Below are 21,673 nucleotides of genomic sequence, written 5' to 3'. Positions count from 1 at the left end.
TTAACTGTGAATTTGAAGCTAGAAGAGCTGCCTTCTTGGGGAAAGGAACTCTGAGATTTTGGAACTGTGTTGAACTTTGGGAAGGGTACGCTGAAAAGCAAGCCAGGAGCTGGAAGAAGCTCAGAACTTTATTTTGAACAATGTTTCTTTGGTTGCGGACATCCCTACACATTGTATAACTTTAGTTGTGAGGGCAAGTATAACTTTTGGACACAGACAGAATTTTGAGTTGAACTTAATGACACAGATTATCCCTAGTTTCCTTAGGTAGGAAAATCCCACCTTAGCATAGGGCAAATTAGACCTTACTCCATCCTGACATTTTAGAAATAAACCATTTATTTTTGAAAAGTGAATCTGTTGTCTGTGTCTTACTTCATGATGCCTTCAGTGCCCACAATGTGTAATAGCATTTCCACTTTAATTCACTTGTATACTTCTAACTTAAATTGCTTCCAGTCACATCAATTATATAAAAACTGAATATCAGCAGGCAGCAGGACTGTGTCCCATGAATCCAGAAAGGGTTGGCAGAATAATAGTGTTGTCCTAATAATTATTAGCTGGTATTCTATCATCAGACCCAGGAATATGGTTTGTAAAATGCTGATAATGCCATGAAATGCAGCATGCTAAATTACATATAGACTACTAATAATAGGAGCTCCACAATAAGTCATTTTCCCTCAACTGACAATTTGATTTGACAACTGGCGCATTTTACCTGGTGTAAAACAGTTATCGATCATCTGTTGTGTTCATTTGCTAAAATAAAAATGTCTATTTAAAAAAGATCCAACATTATGTGCATATCTGCATGTTCTGTAAAACTTTCCCTAGGTCCTCAATTTCCTTTTCTTTTTTTAATAACAATTTATCAGCAATCCTAGCGCGACAAAGAAGCAGACAAGAGCAGAAAGGTACCTAACAAACGTGTAACACTTCTGTGTAACCCAGTGCTTATTTAAATAAGTGAAAATATGTAAATTAGCAGGTGAGCCAAGTAACCTGTTGAGCAAATAACAAGTAAACAAATGGAAACTTAACACAAGCAGGTTCCAAGCCAACAGTGACCACCTGTCATCTGAACTCAGACATCTAATGTAATAATAAATGGCCCCTAAATGCTTCAAACTACTTTGTATCAAAGTGGTGTAAAGAATGGCAAAATAAATTCCAACGGAGTCGATGGGGCACATGCTATAATCCCATACCTGCCCGGGTCACCTGTGCCTTCATCCGAAACAGCCACCTGGGATATTATACAATCACACCAAAGCATGCTGAATCCGTGGTTGTCAAGAGTTCATTGTTTCTTTTACTGAACACTTGCTGACGAGCAATAAATGACGTCCTATAAGAAAGCAAAATGAGAGGTGACTCACGTCTGGCAATTCCACCTTCCCACTGCTAACTGCAGCAGACTGCGCTTGGCCTGGTAAATCGCTTTTATGATATGACCAGCCTCACCCTCAAAGCACATGCATACATTACAAATGCACACACACACTCCTCCCACAAATTCCTAATTTTGATAATCTTTCTCCAGCAACAGCTGTCTTCGGAAATGTTTTCATCATTGGGGGTTGCAGTGCAGCTTTGAATCGGCTCCACCTCGCTCCGATGCGCGCCCCTTGCTGGACATTATTTTCGGCCCGCTATGCAGCTGCAGCACCCCATGGCATTGCTTCCTTTTTCCACGGCCTTAACATGCCTCTGGATCACGCCAGTAGATTTTTCTAGTTAGCAGTGTCATGCCTAACTCCATAAAGGCTTTGAGCTTCAAGCCCTACTTGACTGCAGAAGACACAATATTGTGTCGGATCCCCACACAGTAAGTTTATACTGCCCTGTGGAGCATCGCGACACAGAGAATTGCTGTTCCTGCTAGACCATGTAGTCCGAGGCCTTCATAGAGTGTGCTGCTAAACCTTATACATATTTTCGGAAAGGGCGGAAAGCCTACATCCTACAAGTCCCTGTGTGCGGAACCAGGGAAGGCAGCCTTTGGATAACCAGAGCGTTCTCTGCCACAAAAAGACAGATGTAAAGGAAGTGCAGGAAGAGGACCAGGTCACCAAGTGTCTTCTTCAAGCACCACTGTTCTAAGTCCAAGAGGAAGTGGAGTCCTCTCCACCGAACCCTTCCATTTCCTGCAAAATTCTTGACTCTGCAGGAGTTAGAGGCATTCGAGCAGGAGATGCTTGACGTCTTTGCTAAGTCCCGTTATCGATGGCATCAGCACTGGCACTGGCAGCTGCCTCAGCACCCACTATACTTTCTGAAGTTGGCAGAGGCACCTCCATGGCCCGGTACCACACACTATTTGGCTCGGCTACGGATTTGTCTATCACTGTGCTGTCTGGGCACCGTGTGGCTCCACCTTGGGGTACTGCAGCTTCTACATCTGGTCCTTCCCTTTCAGCGCCATGACCTCCTCTTCGAATTGCTTTTGAACATGACCCAAATCTTTGATGAAGAAGGCGGATGTCATCAGTTCCTGGGACCCCTTTACCCAGGTGTGGCAATGTATTTCCCTGAAAGAGAGGATCTTCTGAAGCTGGCGCATGGCCTTCAGCAGGCAAGTGGTTTGGACACTTCTCCTGAGCTGCATATCCTTCCAGCACCTTTGCCTGGAAAGCCCCACTGTTCTTTGCAGAGGGCCATTGGCAAGGTTTTGAAGACTTTGGATTTGACTCCTCCTATAAAAACTGTAGTCCAGCGTGACAGGATAGATATCTTGGATGAGAACACCCACGGGGGACTGTTCTGCCTTTAACACTGGGAGGATAGCTCAGGGGCAATGTACTTGTCTTTGAAGCAAAACAATGCTGAGCAGCATGGGTTTCCATACCCGGTCCCACGCTTAGAGTCTGCACTCTGGCATGAAGCGTGACATGAAAAAGCCTCATTTAATGTGTTTTAACACAGTGGAGGCTGCTCATGTTTTGGCTGCTTGGGAGAAGGTGGTGTCTGGCCCTTCGGTGCATCATAACCTTGCAGAGAAGCATCATCCAGCTCCCTCTGATTCCTGTTTTCTCTTGATCCACCTCTCGCAGGAGTTCTTGGTGGTGCAGGCAGCGACTGCAGAGCTTAAAGCCATATCCTTTCCGTCCCCTCTATCCCTTCCATCATACAGGGAGATGGCTGCCATGGGCCACAATGTTTTCACATACAGGAGCCTTGCATTGAGGGTTGTCAACGGCACTTGCATGTTGTCTAAATAGACCTGTGGTCTGTACAGCGTGACCTCCAGGGCAACTGAGAACTTGCCTATTGGGCAGATGGAGAGTTTCCATTTTTCACTGTAATTGCAAAGAAGCCACACACCATATCTTGCATCCGGCCTGGACACTGCCGAATGCGTGGCAGGTGTGATGAACACTAGGACTCTTCTATGTCAGCATTCCTGGATAAGGACCTCTAGATTTTCTCCCGATATCCAGTCCAAACGCCCAGGCATGTCGTTTGATGGTAGCAACCTGTTTGGTATGAAGGCTGATGAATCGCTGCAGGAGTTCCACGCCTCCAAGGCCACTGCTAAGTACTTGGGTGTGGCCATTCAACAGCCTTCTACCTCGGCACAAAAGCGCCCTTTTCAAACCTTCCTTGATTTCGCCCACCAGGGAAGGGGCCAGAGACCCTATGCAAGTAGCCGCAATGTCATCTCTCCTGCTAGTTGGGTTAATGGCCCCCTCCAACCCCACACCATCACCCAAGGGCACTATGAATTGGAATACCTCCATTAAACTCCTGTGGCTGGGAGGTTCTCTTTTATAGGGTGTCATTGCACTACCTCCGATGCTGTGGCGTTATAGGTCGTAATATAGGGTTGTTGCCTCCTGTTTCTACTGCTCCCACCAGAGGACACTGCTTCCTTGCATCCGTACCCTGCCCTTTTTGGAGGAGGTCTGACAGCTTCTGAGAAAGGGTGCCATCAAGATAGGGCCTCACTAAGACATATGGTGCGAGTTTTGTACTTATCTAAATACATTAGAGGGCTGTATTGCTGCTGTGGACTGCAACTCTTGTCGGGAAAAATTACTGCTGTGGGATACGGGGAATAATCTGTACCACATACTAAGTGAAAGGTTGACTCAAAATAAAGATTTACAAAAAAAAAAATAGGGCCTCGCTCAAAATGAAGGCGGTGATGGCACTATTTATTTTCTGGCTCCAATGATTGACTGGGGCTTGTGTCCCATCATAGATCTGAGGCTTGTGAAATTGTATCTGCGCAAAGACAAGTTTAAGATGGTTATCGATCCTCCTGGCCCTCGAGCTGCAAGACTGGTTTGTGTCCCTGGATCTCATACTCCTATTTCCATTTGACAATCCATCCCAAGCACAGGATGTACTTCTGATTTGTGGCTGGCAATGCCCACTACAAGTTCCAAGTCATACCGTTCGGTCTTTCTTCAACAGCCAGGTTTTTCACCAAACTGCTAGTGGCGATTGCAGCTCATCTCATGAGGAAAAGTGTTCATGTTTTCCCCTACTTGGTCGATTGGTTCATTTGAAACCTGTTCTTTTTTGGCTACAACTGTGAAACCAGGAAAGGCTGGAAAAACTTAGAGAAGCCCTATGCCATGTAATGTCTCTGGACAGAGGGAAATCAATTGATTGGCTCCATCATGTAAGAGAGGCAATTTGTGGAATAATCCTCAGTCAGCCCGCCGGAATAAAGAGAGAGAAATAAAGCTTGAAGTGATTCAAAGAGACAGGGATTTGTTGGTGGCAGATGCTATGAAGTTAAAGCTGGGACCAGGCTACCCCGCATTATGTTCGTCTGATAAATATTTTTATTTGGACATCATTTCTCCAATGTTTGAAACATCTTTACATATGCAATGGAGACTTGGAATTCTCCCGGTGGCTGCCTTCACACAATCATGGAATGAATTGAACTCGCATTAATGTTTGATGTGTGGGTTGGCAAGGGAGTCTGTTGCATTTTATGTTGAGCTGTGAAAATACACAGTACCTCCGTATCTGAAACTAATACTAAAAGAAGTAGGGATCAGGGACAAAGGTTCTGCCGTGACATACCTAAGACAGAATCTTCAACCCCACGTTGTCTTTGCAACCGCATGATATATCCATAGGTCTTGATTGGTAAGAAAGAAGTTACTGTTTCCAACCCCCAGTTAAGTATAAGGGTGTAGCAATAATTTTGTGAGTCTGCGATTGGGGCTCTCCTCATTTTCAGAATTGAAAACCAATGTCTTGTCATTCCATCTGCAAAACAACTTACTGAGAGTGGTGTTGATTAGGCCACCCTTTCCCCCAATTAATCCTGGTCATGGACATGTCAGGAATCACTGTTCCTGGAGACTCTGCAACGCTTGGAAGTTACATTAGAGACCTTACTACCTCGTCTCCTCACCCAAGATGGCCACCGAATATGCACATTCTATCCTCGACGAGCCACGGTTTAGTTGTCTTCCTTTGCCAGCAGGTGTCGCCGCAGCCATGAAAATGCAGTTCCAACTACGGTTCGCTGCATTGCTACTTTCCTGTGGCGTGCTTCCTGGATTTATCCCGCTCAATCTCCACGCTGCAGCTGAATCCTCCTGTCCATTTTCCTGATCCCAGTAAATTCTTTCCTGCTCTTCCTCTACCTCTTGCCAGTCCCCTGAGTGGTGTCTGTAACTAGTGCATCTCGCGGACTTCCCGTTCTGCCCTTCCTGACTGTTATGCTGTTCTCTCAGCCTTCTCTCCCTATTCTTTCTTCTCTGCATACTCTCTTGCCTAGTGTGCCTCTTCCATCAGCGTAATTCCATGCCCGACCCTTCAGTCCACCTCCGGTGTTCTGAAGCGTGTTTGCAGCCGTGGTTGCCACTTTGTTTCACTGCACTCCTCGCCACCAGCGTATTTCTACAGCCCTTCCTTTCTGTGTGCTGCGCTGATCTCCCTGACATTATCCCAATTGCATTGACCTATTCCTCGTTCTGCCTGGACTGGTATCCCTTGATTATTGGGGATTACTCTACTCACCTAACTACACGGATCCTGAACATCGGACCGGACCGACTCATGGGTTTTTTCCCACCATTAGGGTTTTACCCTGTTTCTGCATGACCTTCTGTTTTCATTCAGAGGTCAGACAGGGACAGGGATTATCCTTCTCTCTCCATTAAGAACTTGTCTGCTACCTCAGGTTAGTTAAAATTCCAAACTTGACAACACATCCCTGAATGGTGGGGGTGCTCACCTGCTAGACCTTATGTTGAATGGACTTGAGTCCCTGACAGATGCTTGGGAGCACATCAGTTTGCTTGAGCTACAGAATATTAGGCTGGCTTTGGTTGCTTTCCTCCCCACTGTACGAGGCAAGACTGAGCTAGTCTTGACTTGCAACATCGTGGCCATGCACTACCTCAATAAACTGTGTGGTGTGGCATCATTTCCTCAGTACAGCAAAGCAATAAGATTGTGATGCTGGACAACAAGGTGTCTAATGGCAGTCCAGTTCACTGGAATGAAGAAAGTCGTAGTGGGTGCATTGAGCAAGCTGACTTAAATCACCCACGAGTGGGAGCTCTATTGGAAGTTCTGGAGGAGATCTTCCCTTTTTGTGAATCCTCACAGAGACCGCTTTGCTTCCATTGTGAACAGGAAATACAAGTTCTTTCGCTGCAGAGAGTTTCCTCAGCAAGGGACTATGGGAGGGGGGGGGGCGACACACACACTGACAATAAAATGGATCATTGTTCTCCTCTATAGGTTTCCTCTTAACCCTGTCATTCCACTATTTCTCAGGAGATTTAGCTGTTTGAGTCCATGTCACTTCTGATAGCTCTGGTCTGGTCCCGGAGACCAAGATATCTGGAGCTTCTGACCCTGTCCATCTGCCCTCAATTGTGCCTTCTTGTAATGGTGTACCTGCCCTCTAGCTCTATGGCTTGGGGAGATTGGTCCTCTATCCGAGCGTCTACGTCCTGAACCTTCATGGTTGGATGCTGATAGGCTGAAGTATAAGAAGTGGGCCTTGTCTGGCAACCCACTAAGTCCATTTATGCCTGGAGGTGGTGTAGGTTCTCAGCTTGGTTTCTGGAGGGAATTATGGACTATTTGTCTGTCCTACTTCTATACTAGGTTTCCTGATTTCTTTGGCCCGGACTGGCCTGCAGATAAGCATCATGAAGAGGTACCTTGCTGCCATTTTGTTCTTCAAGAGGAACCCTGTCGATGCTCTTTTTTCAAAATCACCACTGTAAGGCAGTTTTGTGGGGTTTGTGCAACGAGTTTACCTCATGCATGTTTGTTATTCCTAGGTGGGGCTTGAATTTAATTTTTATTTTCCCTATGTGAGCTCTGATTGAGCCCTAGCATTTATGTCCATTTAGGTTGCTCATTATTAAGGTGATTTTCCTGGTGGCAATCACTTTCGAGATGGATAAGTGAGTGACCGGTGTTACCTCACCTGTTAAACCTACCTACTTGGTGTTAAAGGAGGTGACTTTGAGAGGGAGGTTGTCCTTCCTACCCAAGGTCAAGTCTGCTTTATATCTCGCTCAGAAGATCCAATTGCATGTGTTTTCCCATCTGCCTTAATCTTATAAAGTTGGAGGAGCGATTTCATCAGCTGGACGCTGTGCAGGCACTACCACCAGTGCTCCAATAATATTTTAAAGTGGTAGTATTTTACTCCCTATTTTTTTAAAGTTGCGAGAAAAGTAATTTGTTAGAGAATTAAAATGTAAGTCCAATTCCCAATGGGAGTATTTTATAAGCAAGGACATTTTTTAAACTGGAAAATTGAAATGTTTTTGTAATAATTATTCCATTGCACCTAAACATTACAAAAGATACAAGTTTACTACTTCTAAGTCAGTGATGATAGTAGTTTCTTCCTGTGGTTGCTCCACACATATGCATGGAACTGTGTGGGTAAAAGCAGGAGCACAAGGTTCTATGTGTCTGTTTCCTATATATTTTTTGTTAGGAGTATTTTTACTCCCTATTTTTATTTTTTGTGAGTCAAAGTGGCCGATACACCCTTCATCTGTAGGGCTGGCTACTACGTCTCTGAGTAAAGATGTCAGAAAAGATGACCGTCCTTTTAGAGGAAATGCTTGTGCACGTGCTGGCAGGGCTGTGACTACATAGACCCTGTCAAGGTGGATTATCCTCTGCATCTCGGACTGCTACAATGTGTATGGGAAGGAAGTGCCAGATGCTGTCAGGGCTCATACCTAGACCCCCTGCCATGGTCTCATCCTTAAACACCCTGATGCCGAAGTTTATAAAAGAACATATTGGCCTATTTGCAGAAGATGTGGCAAACATTATTAACGCCTCATTTCAAAGAAGGATTTTCCCAGCCGAAATGAAAGAGGCTCAAGTCTCACGATTGTTGAAAAAGGCCCATCTGGACCCAGCTGATCCTATACCTTTTATGCCAATATCCAACATTCCATTTTTGAGTAAAATTATGTAAAAAGAAGCCACCTTCCAACTGTCATATTTCCTGGAAAAGAGGTCCCTCTTAGCCAGTGTACAATTGGGTTTTCGCCCTTGGCATAGCACAGAAAGTACTGTCCTCTGCGTTTGGGAGAAACTCCTGGAACTCGGAGATCCGTGCAATCCAGCAGCGTTGATTTTATTAGATCTCTGCAACATTTGCCATTGTGGATCCTGACTTTTTAATTCAACGCTTAAATACATTGATGAATATCACAGATTCACTGCTGCATTGGTCAGAATCCTTTAAGAAAGATAGGAAACAGCAAATAAAAATTGTAAATTTGGTCACCTATTTCCCCTGTGGATTACCTCGAGCCTCAGCATTGTCCCCCTTGCTTTTCAATGTGTACATGTTTCTTTTGGCCCTAGTATTAGAGAAATATGGGTTTGTGTGTCAATTATATGCAGATGACACTCAAATTCTGATTGACCTTCGTGGAGAGCCTAGCAGAGGCAGGAAGGTAACAGATTGTTTAGGAGCCTTACAGCATTGGATGCAGGACTAATATGACAAGACAAGTTCTCATGTTAAGCGGTGAAACAGAATCAGTTGTTCCATTCCCATGGCCTACCTACTTTGAGAGTCCAACAACACCAGTGAGAGTGGTCTGAAATCTTGGCATGCTATTTGATAGTCATGTGTCCCCACCACCAACAAGTCTGCAGTGCCTCCTGTAGCCTGCGACTTTCCTTCAGTCAGGCCGCCTCCATTGCCCCACAGACGAACAGCTGATTGGCTGGATCGTGCTTTTAATATTTCTGATGCCTTGCCGGCAGGCTGTGCCAGCGTCCCCCTATCCAAGGCCCATATTTAAGGCTCTAAGCCTGTCTGGTGTCTGGGGCATGCTGGGCGCCTGGCGCGTTTCCTACAAGTCAACCTCCAATGCCTTTCTATTCTGCATCCCACAACACTCCTGGCATCCACCAATGTGCTGCTTTGCCACCACGCAGCACTACAAGCAAGGTGAGATGTGGCGATAACCTCCCCTCTCCAGTATCTGCCTTGACTTCCCTGAATCATTGGTTCCCTGTCACTGATCGCTCTCCTGATCCTTACCCTAGCCCCACCCACAAATCTGACTGTATTACCATTTCATGGATGCAGCCCGCTACGAGAGGTGGTTCTCCCATTCTGCGACCGCTCGCATTGAACCATGTTATAACAAGCCTGGCCCCCTGCCATGCTTTACACTATCTGGCTCCTGCACTTTCAAATATGTTGCTCTCACCTATCTGTAACTGCATGTTTGATGTAGCCCCTTGCAACATGAGGTGCGGCTTTCCAAATTGTGCAACCTGAACCATTTTGCTCTTTACCTACCTGCAACTGCATGTTTGATGTAGCCCCTTTCAACATGAGGTGCAGCTTCGAACAGTTTCTCTTTTTACCGGCTTTTAACTACATGTTTGGTCCATGCCCACTCACTATGAGAGGTGGCCTGATCAGCCAGGACACACATCAAGCCTAGCCTATAACTGTTCAATATTTCTTTCACTTCACAAATGTACTTGCACTTCCTGTAACTAGCGCCCAGATGCCTCGGGGTTCGGTGCACTGTAATAAATACTTACATAAATAAATTGACTTGCGCACCGCAGGTGGATACAGTAGTTAAAGCAGCTCATCTCTATCACATCAATAGATGCAGGCAGTTTCTTGACACAGATCACCTGAAAGCTTTAGTCCAAGCAGTAGCTCATTCCAGAGTGCAGTGTTGCTTGTCAATTTATCTTGGCATCTCAAAGAATCTAAATGCTAAATTACAAGCTGTACAAAATAGAGCAATTTCTGCCAATGTTGGCATGATAAAATGTGACATATTTATCAAGTGCACAAAGAGCTTGGCTGTTTACAGATTGAGGATATGGTCAAGGAAAGGACGCTTACATTAATCTGGAAAATAGTGAACAGAATCTCGCCGGACTATCTATCCTGTATGGTGAAAGCCTATCCGCCAACTCAATCAGATCAAGTGTCAAAAATCTGCTTGTGGTAGGAAAACATCCTTGGGTGGCAAGTGTTTCAGTCCTCTGTTGTAGGTTGTAAAACCTACCAATCGTCATAAGGAACAGCACTACACATAAGTATTGCTTGATGGTGTGTGAGGCATCATGAAGCAAGACACAAACAACAGATTCAAAGTTCAAACAGAAATGTTTTATTAAGTCTAATGTCAGGATGTTGAAGGCCTAGCTTGCCCTATACTAAGGTGGGATTTCCCTACCTAAAGAAACTAAGGAAAGTCTGAGTCGCAAAGTCCAACTTAAAAGCATGTGTGTCCAAAACCTATACTTTGACTCACAACTAAAGCTAAACAATGTGTAGGGATGTCAGCAATAAAAGAAATAGGGCCTCATTACGAGTCCGGTGGTAACCGAGGCGGTAAGACTCGTATTACCATTCCGCCTCTGTGACTCCCGGAAATACCAGGGCATTACGACCCTGGTGTCCAGGTCAGACCTGGCGGGAACATCACCTCACGTCTGCAGGACTCGGGATCGGGCGGTTCGGAATTAACAGAGGCGGCGGGTTTACCGCCACTGTTAATTCCGGACAGCCCGACCTGTAATGAGGCCCATAGTGTTACAAATAAAGTTCTGAGCTTGTTCCAGCAGATTACTTTTCAGCTCCCCTTCTCCAAGTTCAAGACAGTTCCACAACATCTCGGGGTTCCCTTCCCCAAGTTCAGCTTGTCAACTTGTACTCATTCTCAATATTTCAGTGTTCAACAACAGCACCAGACCAACGTTATTCTCCTTCTGGTTCTTAACAGATCAATCAGATTGCTCTCTCTTGTTTCACTTCAGCAACAATTGAGGTCCCTGGTCTAGGCGCAGTTCTTGGACCACACAGTCCACACATTACAGGTTGCGCAACCAGGAACTCTACGCTCTCTAGCCCACCCAGGTTGTTATGTATCTGTACGTGCGTGCTGGTCCACATTCACTTGGTTTGTCAGCCTCTTGGCTTTGCCACAATGTGTCTTCGCATATAGTTCACTTTGTGGTGGTCCTGTTCCTTCACCACCTTGCTTTAACACTTTCTTGCAATCTTTCATACTTGCTTTCGATTGTATTTCATACAGCTCGTGCAGTGCTTTCGATAGGTGTTACATGACTTTCACACCAAGTTATCATGTCATAGCTTTGCCAATAGCCTTCATTTAGTTTGGTATTCAATAATTGTGAGCTTTTAATCTGCTGCTTGTGTTCCTTTACACTGTCCTTAATTTTCCTCTCAACCTGTTGCTTTGGGTTCTTTTCATCTTGCGCATACTTTTTCCTTTATTCAGCATCTATTTTGGCTTTCCCACAGCCCAGGAGCGCCCCAGTTTGAATGCTCTTCCCTTTTCCACTCACCGGTTCCTGGCGTCTTCTCCAGGCGGCTGCGATTTCGGCATTTGCTCTGCCGACTCGTATTCCTTCGACCGTGAGCCCTGCTTGCACTTCACTTTCCGTCCATTGACGGCAGCTCTGCTTTCTCTCCGTGGCCGCTGTCGGTGACTCTGATCTGGCTTTGAACCTCCGACCACGGAGGCTTCCACACTTGTGACCTTCTCGTGGCCCTTGGCTAAACAGCTTCTTGGGGTTGTCTGGAGGCGTCCTGTCCCTTCTGCAGAACCCACCTCGGCTCCCTCCTGGCATGCAGGATTCTCCCCCAGGCCCCCCAACAATCAGCCTCAGCTCTCTCCTGCTGCTTCCACTGGTCACCCTTCTCATGCTGATTGTTCCACCTTTTATACACCTGCAAGCACTCAGCACTTTGCAGGTGTGAGTCCACAATTGTAATTGCCTAGTCGTAATTAATGGAGCATCTAGGACATGCCTGACCTTTATAACTCTCTGCAGGCCTCTTGCTCGTCTCAGTACCAGAGTTGTGAAATGACCTACTAGTGTTCACTACTCTTAGTCACCTCTTCCACATCCCAGTACTATAGTGGGTTTAATAAGGGGAGATACATTGTAATAGCCCATAAAGACCGGGGGAGAGGGAGGTTGGTTTTCATTAGCAAAGGGGGATACCATGTCTCGCATGGGGTAAATCCTCTCCCCAATCCACAAGGACCCTCCACCCAGGTGATCCTCCCTTCGCTTCTCCACCACCCCCAGGATCAGAATCCAAAAGCAATGGCCTTTCCCTGGCCACCTGAGAAGAGGATCCAAGGGGAGTAGGTGAGAGGATACCCTCTGGTTTCTCACAGTTGCTGTTTTGGCTTATTTATATTGTTGGTAACTTGTTTTTAAATTTGGCTTCTTGAAATTTGTTTTACTGGTAATTGCTTTTGCGCTTGAACTACTACTACTACTACTATCAGTACTGCTGCTCATTCAGCCAGATGCATGGCTACCATCTCTGCCCTGCAGAGGGGGGTGCTTGTCTTGGATATGTGTCAGGTGGCAAAATGGGCTTCACTGTACTAGTTTGCCAAACATTAAAGCCTAGATTCCCTGCCTGGGCAGGATGCTCGCTTTGGCTGTGAATCCTCCAGAATGTTCTGGTGTAGGTTCTGTTTTCTCGCTTTCCTCCCTGCTCCAGAATGATATACTGCTATAGGAGTCCATCAAATATGAGTAATCTGTGTGAATAAGGAATTTAATAGAAGAACAAATGACTTCGCTCTCGTTAATGTTCTTTCTGATGGCTGTAACTCCCAAAGATTCCTCATCGCCCTCCCAACCTGTTCCTCTTTGCAGATCGCTTGCATACCTTATCTATAATGCCATATCTCAGCTACTGAGTGCTAATGATAAAGGCAGAACTGCGGTCATGGGATGCAGCAGCTCCATAAATACTGTCCACAACGCCATGCCTGGCGTGGTGCAGAGCTGATGTGGAGCAACAAACAGCCATCAAAACGAAAATTCATTCATTTGTTTTACACTTGTAATACTCGCACACACATTCACAACCATATATACACAAAGGCAAACTATTCCATGTATGCACACAGATACATGGCATGCCATAAAAATACATGCACGGTGCACATAATGCAGCTCGTGTGGCATTGAGCATGAATAAGGTGTACTAAGGAACTCTGTGCCTTACAGTTGCTCCTCCCCAAATGAGATAGAATTAGTTGCCCACTTGGTTACATCGAGCAGCTTACTGAGTGGTTCAAAGCCATACTGATGAGTCAAGTGCAAGTTATTAGGAAGTTGGCTCTCTTTCTGAATAACGTTTAGACTGTTCCTCTAACTTCTAGGAAGAAGTGATAAGCATCCTGTGGGTACTGAAGAAAGAGGTGGTTAAGTAATCATATAATCTGATTAAACCGCTTGACCGTTGTGAGACAGGGATGTTCAGGAGCTGTGTGGACACCTTAGTTAAAATAGTGTGTTTTAGCTTTTTATAAATAAACAATTGGGTATTCCTGATAGATTTTTCAATTGAGCAGATGAGAGAGAGGAATAAAGTTGGATTTCATATAGTCCCATCGTCTCCCTTAAGCCCCCAAGGTTTTTAGTTTTGATTGTGTTCATTAATTTGTTCATTTGCACATTCTGTTCTGATTGAGAATTTATGATCAGTTTTTATTCTATCCCCTCACACTAGATAGACAGCGCACCATTGCACCCCACGGATATGTACCACACAAGGGAAAGCCAGTCTCTTTATGAGCAAAATGAGAGCTAGTGTAAAATGGAAGCAAATGTATTGACCCATCATCCTCTGTGTGTTCTAGTACATGCAAACACACATGCCACACTTTTTATCACAGACTTACCTGCTAATGTAGAAATCTTCCACTTCAGGCTTCTCTACAGATTGGACATTAGGAAAGCTTTCAGGGTGAGGCATTACAGCACCCACAGCTCCCTAACCGCCATGGCACGTTCGACATTCATATTCCTCAGCATTCAGCATGAGGCAGCGCAACCTTGTCAGAAATTAAAACTTAATAGAGAATAGCGAGGAACCAAATTCTGAGTGGGAGGCAAGTGAAGCACAAAGAATGGGGATTAAGCCATTCCTGTGGTGGGAGATGGGAGTCTGTGGGACAGAGGGGAAGGAATGAGAATGTAAAATGCTCTACAGGAAGGAAACCGCAAGCCAAGAAATCCACCAGCCCAAATACTTAACAATACTTTGGAAGATGTGGCTTTGCCAACTTTCATCCAGAACTAAACAATGCTAATGTTATTGTTAAAGGACATTTGTACCGCACACTATCACCACCGGAGTGGTCCCCTGACGCTCTGGCGGCTTTGAAAGAGGAAAGGAAGGGTGGTTAGTTGTAAGTAGCTGGAAAAGTGCAAGAGTGCAGTGATGTGCTGTTGGCGGCCTCAGCCTGGTGGTTCTGTTGGCTGGGCCTGGGGTGTTTTGTGTCTGGTAGTCGTGTACTGTTGTGCGAGTCTATGTGGGTTTTTTGTTTTGTTGTTGCAATGTAGTGAAGTTTTTGCGGTTTGTTATGCTGTAGGTTTGTGGTTGTGTTTGGTTTGGAGTTTTAAGAGGTGTATGAAAAGGGGAAAATTGTTAGTGCAATTGGTTAGTTGGCATCTTTATCCTGATTGAGGCGCTGGGCTTCTGTAATTTCCCCAGGTGGGGTTCGGGAGCACCCCTGTGCCTCTGTCTAGATCTTGGTCCGTCCGGCCCACAAGGTCCTTTTCACATCTGGCTCCCTCCTCCCCAGGCTTCCCTTCCCACTCATATGGCTAGCGCACCTGCCCATGTCCACAGCTTATATAGTGTGGTGATTGCTAATATCCCGATAATTCCGCTATACTGTGGTACCCGGTGGCAATTTACGGACGAGTGCAGTTGTTGGGTGGAAAGTTGATTCTGTCTCAGTTTGGATGTCGCCAGTGTTCCCCTCTAACCGGCGTTCTTCATCCAGGTGCCGTGGGAGCTTCTTCACATCTGGAGATGTCCACAGTCTGTACGGGGGGGTGTCAGAGTCCAGTTAATTCATCCCTTTCCTTTCCGATTCGGTTTTCAGCTTGAGTCTGTGGTGTTGAAGAGCCAGGTTTTTAGTAATTTGCTAAATTTTAGGTGCTTTTTTGTGTTTCTCATTTCTTTTGGGATGTTCCAGGTTTTTGCGGCTAAGTGGTAGAAGGAGATGCCTCCCAGTTTCTTCTTGAGGTATGGTTTAGGTTCCAGGCAGATTTCGTTGCTTGACCTGAGGGGTCTTGTTATCCTATAGATTTTTTGTTTTTTTTAGGAATTCTGCTCCTTGTCCACTGATTTCCCTGTGCGTTATGCACATTGTTTTGAAGGTGATGCAATGTTTTACTGGGAGCCAGTGTAGTGTTTTTAGGGCAGGGGTGATGTGTTCTATTCTTGATAGTTTGAGGAGTAGTCTGGCTGCTGCATTTTGGATCCGTTGTAGTTTCTTTAGGAGGTATTCTGGAATTCTGAGGCAGAGGCTGTTTGCATAGTCGATACTTGAAATGACGAGGGTGACGATAGTGAGTGTTTTGTGCATGAAGGAGAGGAAAGGTAGGATTCTTATTGCCGTGTGGAGGAGGAAAAAACATTTGACTGTTGCGTTTACTTGCAGTTCTAAGGTTAGGGTGTTGTCCATCAGGACTCAGATTTTTTTACTACCTTAGATGGTGATGGTGCGGTTCCCATTTCCATTGGCCATGGGATGGTGATTTCGTTCTCTTGGTCTTTGGATATGAACATGATTTATGTCTATCCTGGATTGATTTTTAGGTTGCTGCCATTCATCCTGTTGAAGACTTCTTTTAGACAGTCGATTACGTTTGAATGATCAGCTTGGTTGTCTTTGATTTTGTAGATGATTTGAGTATCTGTGTAGTTGTAGCATGTAATGTTATGTTTCTTGAAGACTCTGATAACTGGGGTTTGGTAGATGTTGAAGTACAGTTGTGATAGTGAGGATCCTTGTGGCACTACACAGTCGTTAACTCATGGGGTGGATTTGAAGGGTTTAATCCATACGGTTTCTGTTCTGTCGCCTGGGAATGATTTAGTCCAGAGTAGTGCTGTGTCTGTTATGCCTATGTCTTCTAGTCTTTTGGTTAGGGTGTCATGACTAACTGTCAAAGGCTGCAGAGAGGTCGAATAGAATGAGGGCTGAGGTTGTGTTCAAGTCTGCGTTGGTTTTTAGGTCGTCCCAGATCGATAGTAGTGCTGTTTACGTTCCTCTTGCAGGTCTGAAACCGACTTGAGCTTGGTCCAGGAGGTGGTGTTTTTCTATGTATTCTTGGGTTAGTTTATATACATTGGTTTCCAGGAGTTTTGCCGGGTAGGGAATGTTTGAAATTGGCCTGTAGTTGGAGAGGTCCTCTGTGTTGCCACTTGTGTTTTTAAGAAGTGGTTTGATATATGCTGATTTGAAGGTCTTTGGTACAGTTCCTGTTGCAAGAGAAAGGTTCATAAGGTTTCTGTAGTATTCTGCTGGCGTTCCTTCTGCGAGGATTGATTTGTAGATGTCCGGGGGTTCAGGGATCCATGGGTGATCCAGCTTACTTGCTATGTTTTACCAGCAATGCAAATGCCTCTGCTGATATTTCAGGAACGTTTTTGAGTTTGTGCTGGGGTTCTGTGGGTTTGCTTTGTAGTATGTTGTGGTCGGTTGGTATGGATTGTCGTATATCGTTGATTTTCTTTCTTGAAGTGGTTTGCCATTGCATAGTTTCTCTGAGGGGGTCGGGGTGTTTTCGCAGCCTGGTGGATTTCTCATCTCTTTAATGATGTTAAACATTTCTTTTTGTATGTTGGTTGCATTGGTGATTCTGTCATCGTAATGCCTTCTCTTCGCCTTTTGAATTTCCTTCTTGTATGCGCGGATTTGTCTCTGGAACAGTGTTTTTTTGTCCTGGTTGTATTCTTTTCTCCATTCCAGTTTTTTGTTTTCCTTTTTCATGGTGCTTAATAGTGGGGTGAACCATTTTGCCATTGCTCTTTTTTTTGATGGGGTGAATGGTTTTTCTGGGGCGATCTTGTCGATTGCGTCTGTAATCTATTTGTGTATTATCTCTGCTTTCTCGTCTAGGTCAGTTAGCTCCAGTTCTGTAGCTGACGGCTTGGTTAACTCCAGTTGTTCAAATAGGTTGCTTTCTTTGACGTGTTTCCAGTTTCTTTTTGTGGTGGTTGTGAGTTTAGGGGGTTGGATGCAGACTTGGTGATGAGTTTTTCCTCCGCGAAGATTGCATCAAGCATGTGTCCTGCCGAATGGGTTGCCCCTTTGACTAGCTGTCGTTTCATGGTAGTGAGTTGTTCAGTCAGTGAGTTTAGGGAGATGGCGTGACTGTCTTCAAACCAGATGTTGAAGTCCCCTAGCCTGATTAGGTGTTCGTGGTTGATGGCTATGTTGGTGGTGGCTTCTATGAAGTTGTCGACGAAGGTTGGATCATATGTCGGTGGTCTGTACACCAGGATGGATGTGACGTTGTTTTTTGGGCTTGCTGTTAGATGTATTACCATGGTTTCACAGTTGGGGTGTTGAGTGGTTCATCTGTTTTTATTTTTAGGTGTCCTTTGAATGCTATTGCAATGCCTCCCTCTTTTTTGATTTTCCTGTTTATTTGGAGGCATTTGAAGTTGGTTGGAAGGCAGCTTTGGGGTGTGATTTTGTAGTTGTTGTCCAGCCATGTTTCTGTGATGAACAGGATGTCAATGCCGTTGTCATCGAGTAGGTCAAAGATCTCTGTTGAGTGTTTTGACATGGATCTTGCGCTTATGAGATTGCAGTGGAGTTTGGGGGTGTCATTTGTGTTGGACTTTCTTGTTGAGGTCGTCTTCTGATCGGTGTTGGGGGTTTCCTTCCTGGTCGAACTCTTGCTGAGGTGTGGTTTTTGGGGTGTCGGTGTCTTCGAAAGGTTTTTCTAGGTTCTGTCTTGGATTTGTTTTCATCGGGTTCGTCTTCCAAGAGTTGTGGCTGTCGATAGGAAGTTCTTCTTGCTTTTGTGATGAAAGGTGTTATCGAATCGGAGGTATGTTTGTTGTTACTTGTGTTATTCATCCTTCTTCTGCGCGATTGTGTGGGGTGTTTTGATGTTGCGGCTTCTAGGATTGGGTTGGTTTGCTCTAGTGACCCGTGGTCGGTGAGGTAAAGCGTTAGGTAGAGGGATTTGTCTCTTCTCTCCGTGTTGGTTCTGTTCTTGTTCCTGACTTCGGGGGTGCGTTCTGTAGTTGTGGTTCTTTGTTGCTGTTCCGGAGTGTTTGCTGCTGCTTCTATATTTCTATCTCTCCAGATGGGTCGTTTGCGCGGCATTGGAAGAAGTTGTTTAGTCTTTATTTGTTTGTTGATGTCCAGTTGGTTCGGCTTTGGTCTGGTTGTCTTGTGGTGTTGTAATGTGAATGGAGGGCTGACCGCTAACAGTTAGGTCTCTGTCTGTGGGTGGTATTTCCGGCAGATGTCCGCTTGTTCAGTTGCTGTCTAGAGAGGGGTAGGGGAGGTGGATTGGGGTTATATCGTTAGGTGTTCTCAGTGGCTCTCTTCAGTGTCCGTCTCTGTATAGGTGGTTCACTGCAGTGAGGGCTTAGGGAGGATATCTACTAGTTGAAGGATTATTTGGAGGGGCGCAGCTAGGATATATGCCTTATGATTGTTAGCCTCTAATGAGGGTGTCGCATCACAGTAATTCACTGGTGGGTTCAGTCTCCCTTTCGGGGTGAGTTGATCAGTGGGGTTTGGGAGACCTGTCTAAGGATCTGTCAATGAGATCTAAATATCGTACTATGCAATCTAGAACTGGAACCCCGACTAAACCTAAGAGACCTGTATAGTGGGAGAGAGGCCTATCAATGCAATCTAGATGTCACATGTACCTTCTTGGTCTATGCTCCCAGGTTGTGGAACCTCATAACCAACCATAACAGACTTGCCCCATCCAATTCAGAAAAGGAAAGGAATAAAGACACACTTACTCAAAGAGCACCTTATTCTCACCATGTGAGATACCTCACAACCCACCCAGCATCCCTATTGGAGACCACTGTCTACAGCCTACTCCACGTTGTACCCCTCCCCCAACTTTCACTTTCAGCACTGTTTCATGTTCCCCGCTAACTGAAATTAACTATTCCTGCTGCAATAAATGGTATGCTAGTAATCGCTTTGTTGGAAAGCTTTTCCCCCTGAAGCCCTCAGATCTATGCCCTATAACCCATGCTGATGTACCCTGTTGATTCTTAAAGCTAGAGTTGTGCTCAACAAATGTCAAAATAAAATAAAAATGAAATGCGTGCGGCCATGGAGGATAGAGTATTGGACCAGGAGATGTGAGCTTAACATAAGGTAGTGTATATGTAAGTTAGAGGAATGCAACTGTGGCAAAAAAAGGTCAGGGAGTGTCACTAAGAGGAACGCAAAGAAAGAATATAGTAGAAGAGCAAGTACAGCATGCTTAAATATGATATTAGATTACTATGAGTAAAACGGGTCTGGAAAACTTGAGTGTAATAAAAGTCTGACGGTGGTTATGGATTGAGTATAAGGAGTGACTGGGGCGAAGGTACACATAAATCCTTAGTAGATGATTGTCCGGCCGGTGAAGTGAGCATATGGCGAAAGCTTGAGTGAGATAGTTCATTGACTGTGTGGAGAACAAGTCCACAATGCCTGTGTGATATATGCTGGTCTTACTGCTTGGAGTGCAGGTTCAGAAAGCCTGGGTTGTTATAGATTGACCGTGTTGAGAGTGATTACAGAAAACCCAAGTGCATTTGGGAAATCAATGTGATGAAAATGGTTACATACATCGGAAATGGTAAAATCTGTCTCTTTATTAACTATGTGCTACTTCCCAAGGAGGAGGAGGTGGAGCAGTTGGTCGGAAAAATGATGGCTTTGCAGACCGATATTGTGGATCTCCAAAGAAGTCCTCTGAGCCGCAGGCAGGGTGGCTCCCTAGATGACCTGTGAGTACCAACATAACAGACCTCCTCTTTCCCCCAAAGTGTTTCTCTTCATCACATTGTACTTAATAATTGAAGGCATTCTGCAAGTGCAAATGAGCCAACACTCTGTATGCCCAGAGTTTCAAACCATAAAGACTTGCTGGAACAGGTTGTTCTTTTAAGTTTCCATAGTGAATCAGGTAGCCTTTACCTCCATGTCACCTTGAAAACATCCCAACCACTTTGCTTGTATAATGTCACACAGCCGAGGGAACACAAGACTACTGACACCAGAATAAACTTAAAGGGTTTCATTAAACAAAACTATTACATGGCAAAACGGTTCGTGATGGCTGTAACATAGAGGTTCTTGGGAGATGTAGCTCTTGAAGTCATGATTCTAAACCAAAGACAGCAAACAAAAAGGCACCCAGAAGGTTCCAAATAGAAAGGTCTCCTGTTTAGGTTACCTTAGCATCCAGTCTTTATCACTTGTTCTGGGGTCAACAAGGCCTCTCTCAGGATTTAGGGCTTCCTCCCTTTGCCAAGTGTCCCAAAGCTCCTCCCCTTTATCGGGGCTCTCCTTCTCTCTGTCATTTATTTCCCTCTTCCGGGCCAAAGGGCTCGCCCCCTCTGTTCTTTTACTCAGGATTAGGGTGCCCTGCTCACCCTTCCACACGCAGGCATATAGTGCCCTGCTCACTATCCACCCCCAGGGATATACTGCCCTTCTCAATCTCCTAGGGATATAGTTCCCTGCTCATCATCTCCCTCTCTCTCTTCAATGTAGCACACCCCTTCTCTGGATTCCAGGGGCTCTCCTCTTCAGTTACACATCCCGTCTTCTGGGGTCAAAGTCACTTCTTGCCCCTACCTTCTCTTGGGTCAGGGGGTCTTTGTTCTGGTCTCATGGGTCTTTCCTCCCCCCCGCACTGGGAGCCACCCCTCGTCTGCAGCCCCAAGGCTTACCTCTTCCTCATAGGAGCACACCCCTCTTTTGGTGTTCAGAAATTCTTCTGCACCATCCCATCAGATTTCAGGGGGCTATTCTCCCCCTCATTGGAGCGCAAACCTCTTCTGGGATTGAGGGGGCTCTTCTCTTCCTTACTGGAGGACACCCCACTTCTGGACTCAAGGGACTCCCCTGCTCTGTGACGATTCCTTCCTCAGAAAAACCCTCTCGTTAGCTCCCAGCCCAAAACACGCTGTCTGTGATTTTCAACATTATTTATAAAACCCTCTCCGTTCCCCCTTTGAATTGATTGGTTAATTACCATCTTTCCCATGCCTGGGGAAGGAAGTCTTTAAAACGTAACACCATCTTGGGTTTCTTTTAGTCTTTTTCCAAGTGCAAGAGTTGGTGTTTGTGTTAGGAACGTTTTCTCTTTT

The 21,673-nt window shown here is 45.3% G+C and overlaps 1 protein-coding gene across 1 annotated transcript in view; it reads left to right on the top strand.

The window, feature by feature from the left end:
• Window positions 1-21,673, top strand: part of IKBKB (inhibitor of nuclear factor kappa B kinase subunit beta) — a 1,202,582-nt gene that overhangs the window by 635,739 nt on the left and 545,170 nt on the right. The window contains exon 16 of the mRNA XM_069617660.1: window positions 20,196-20,305. Within this exon, the coding sequence (XP_069473761.1) occupies window positions 20,196-20,305 (110 nt within the window). The remainder of the gene's footprint in view (window positions 1-20,195; window positions 20,306-21,673) is intronic.

The sequence above is a fragment of the Ambystoma mexicanum genome, chromosome 10 (assembly GCF_040938575.1).
Source record: "Ambystoma mexicanum isolate Mex_15411 chromosome 10, UKY_AmexF1_1, whole genome shotgun sequence".
In the NCBI taxonomy this organism is placed as follows: domain Eukaryota; kingdom Metazoa; phylum Chordata; class Amphibia; order Caudata; family Ambystomatidae; genus Ambystoma; species Ambystoma mexicanum.
Note: the sequence above shows the minus strand (reverse complement) of the source record. Positions and strands in the feature narration are given on the sequence as shown.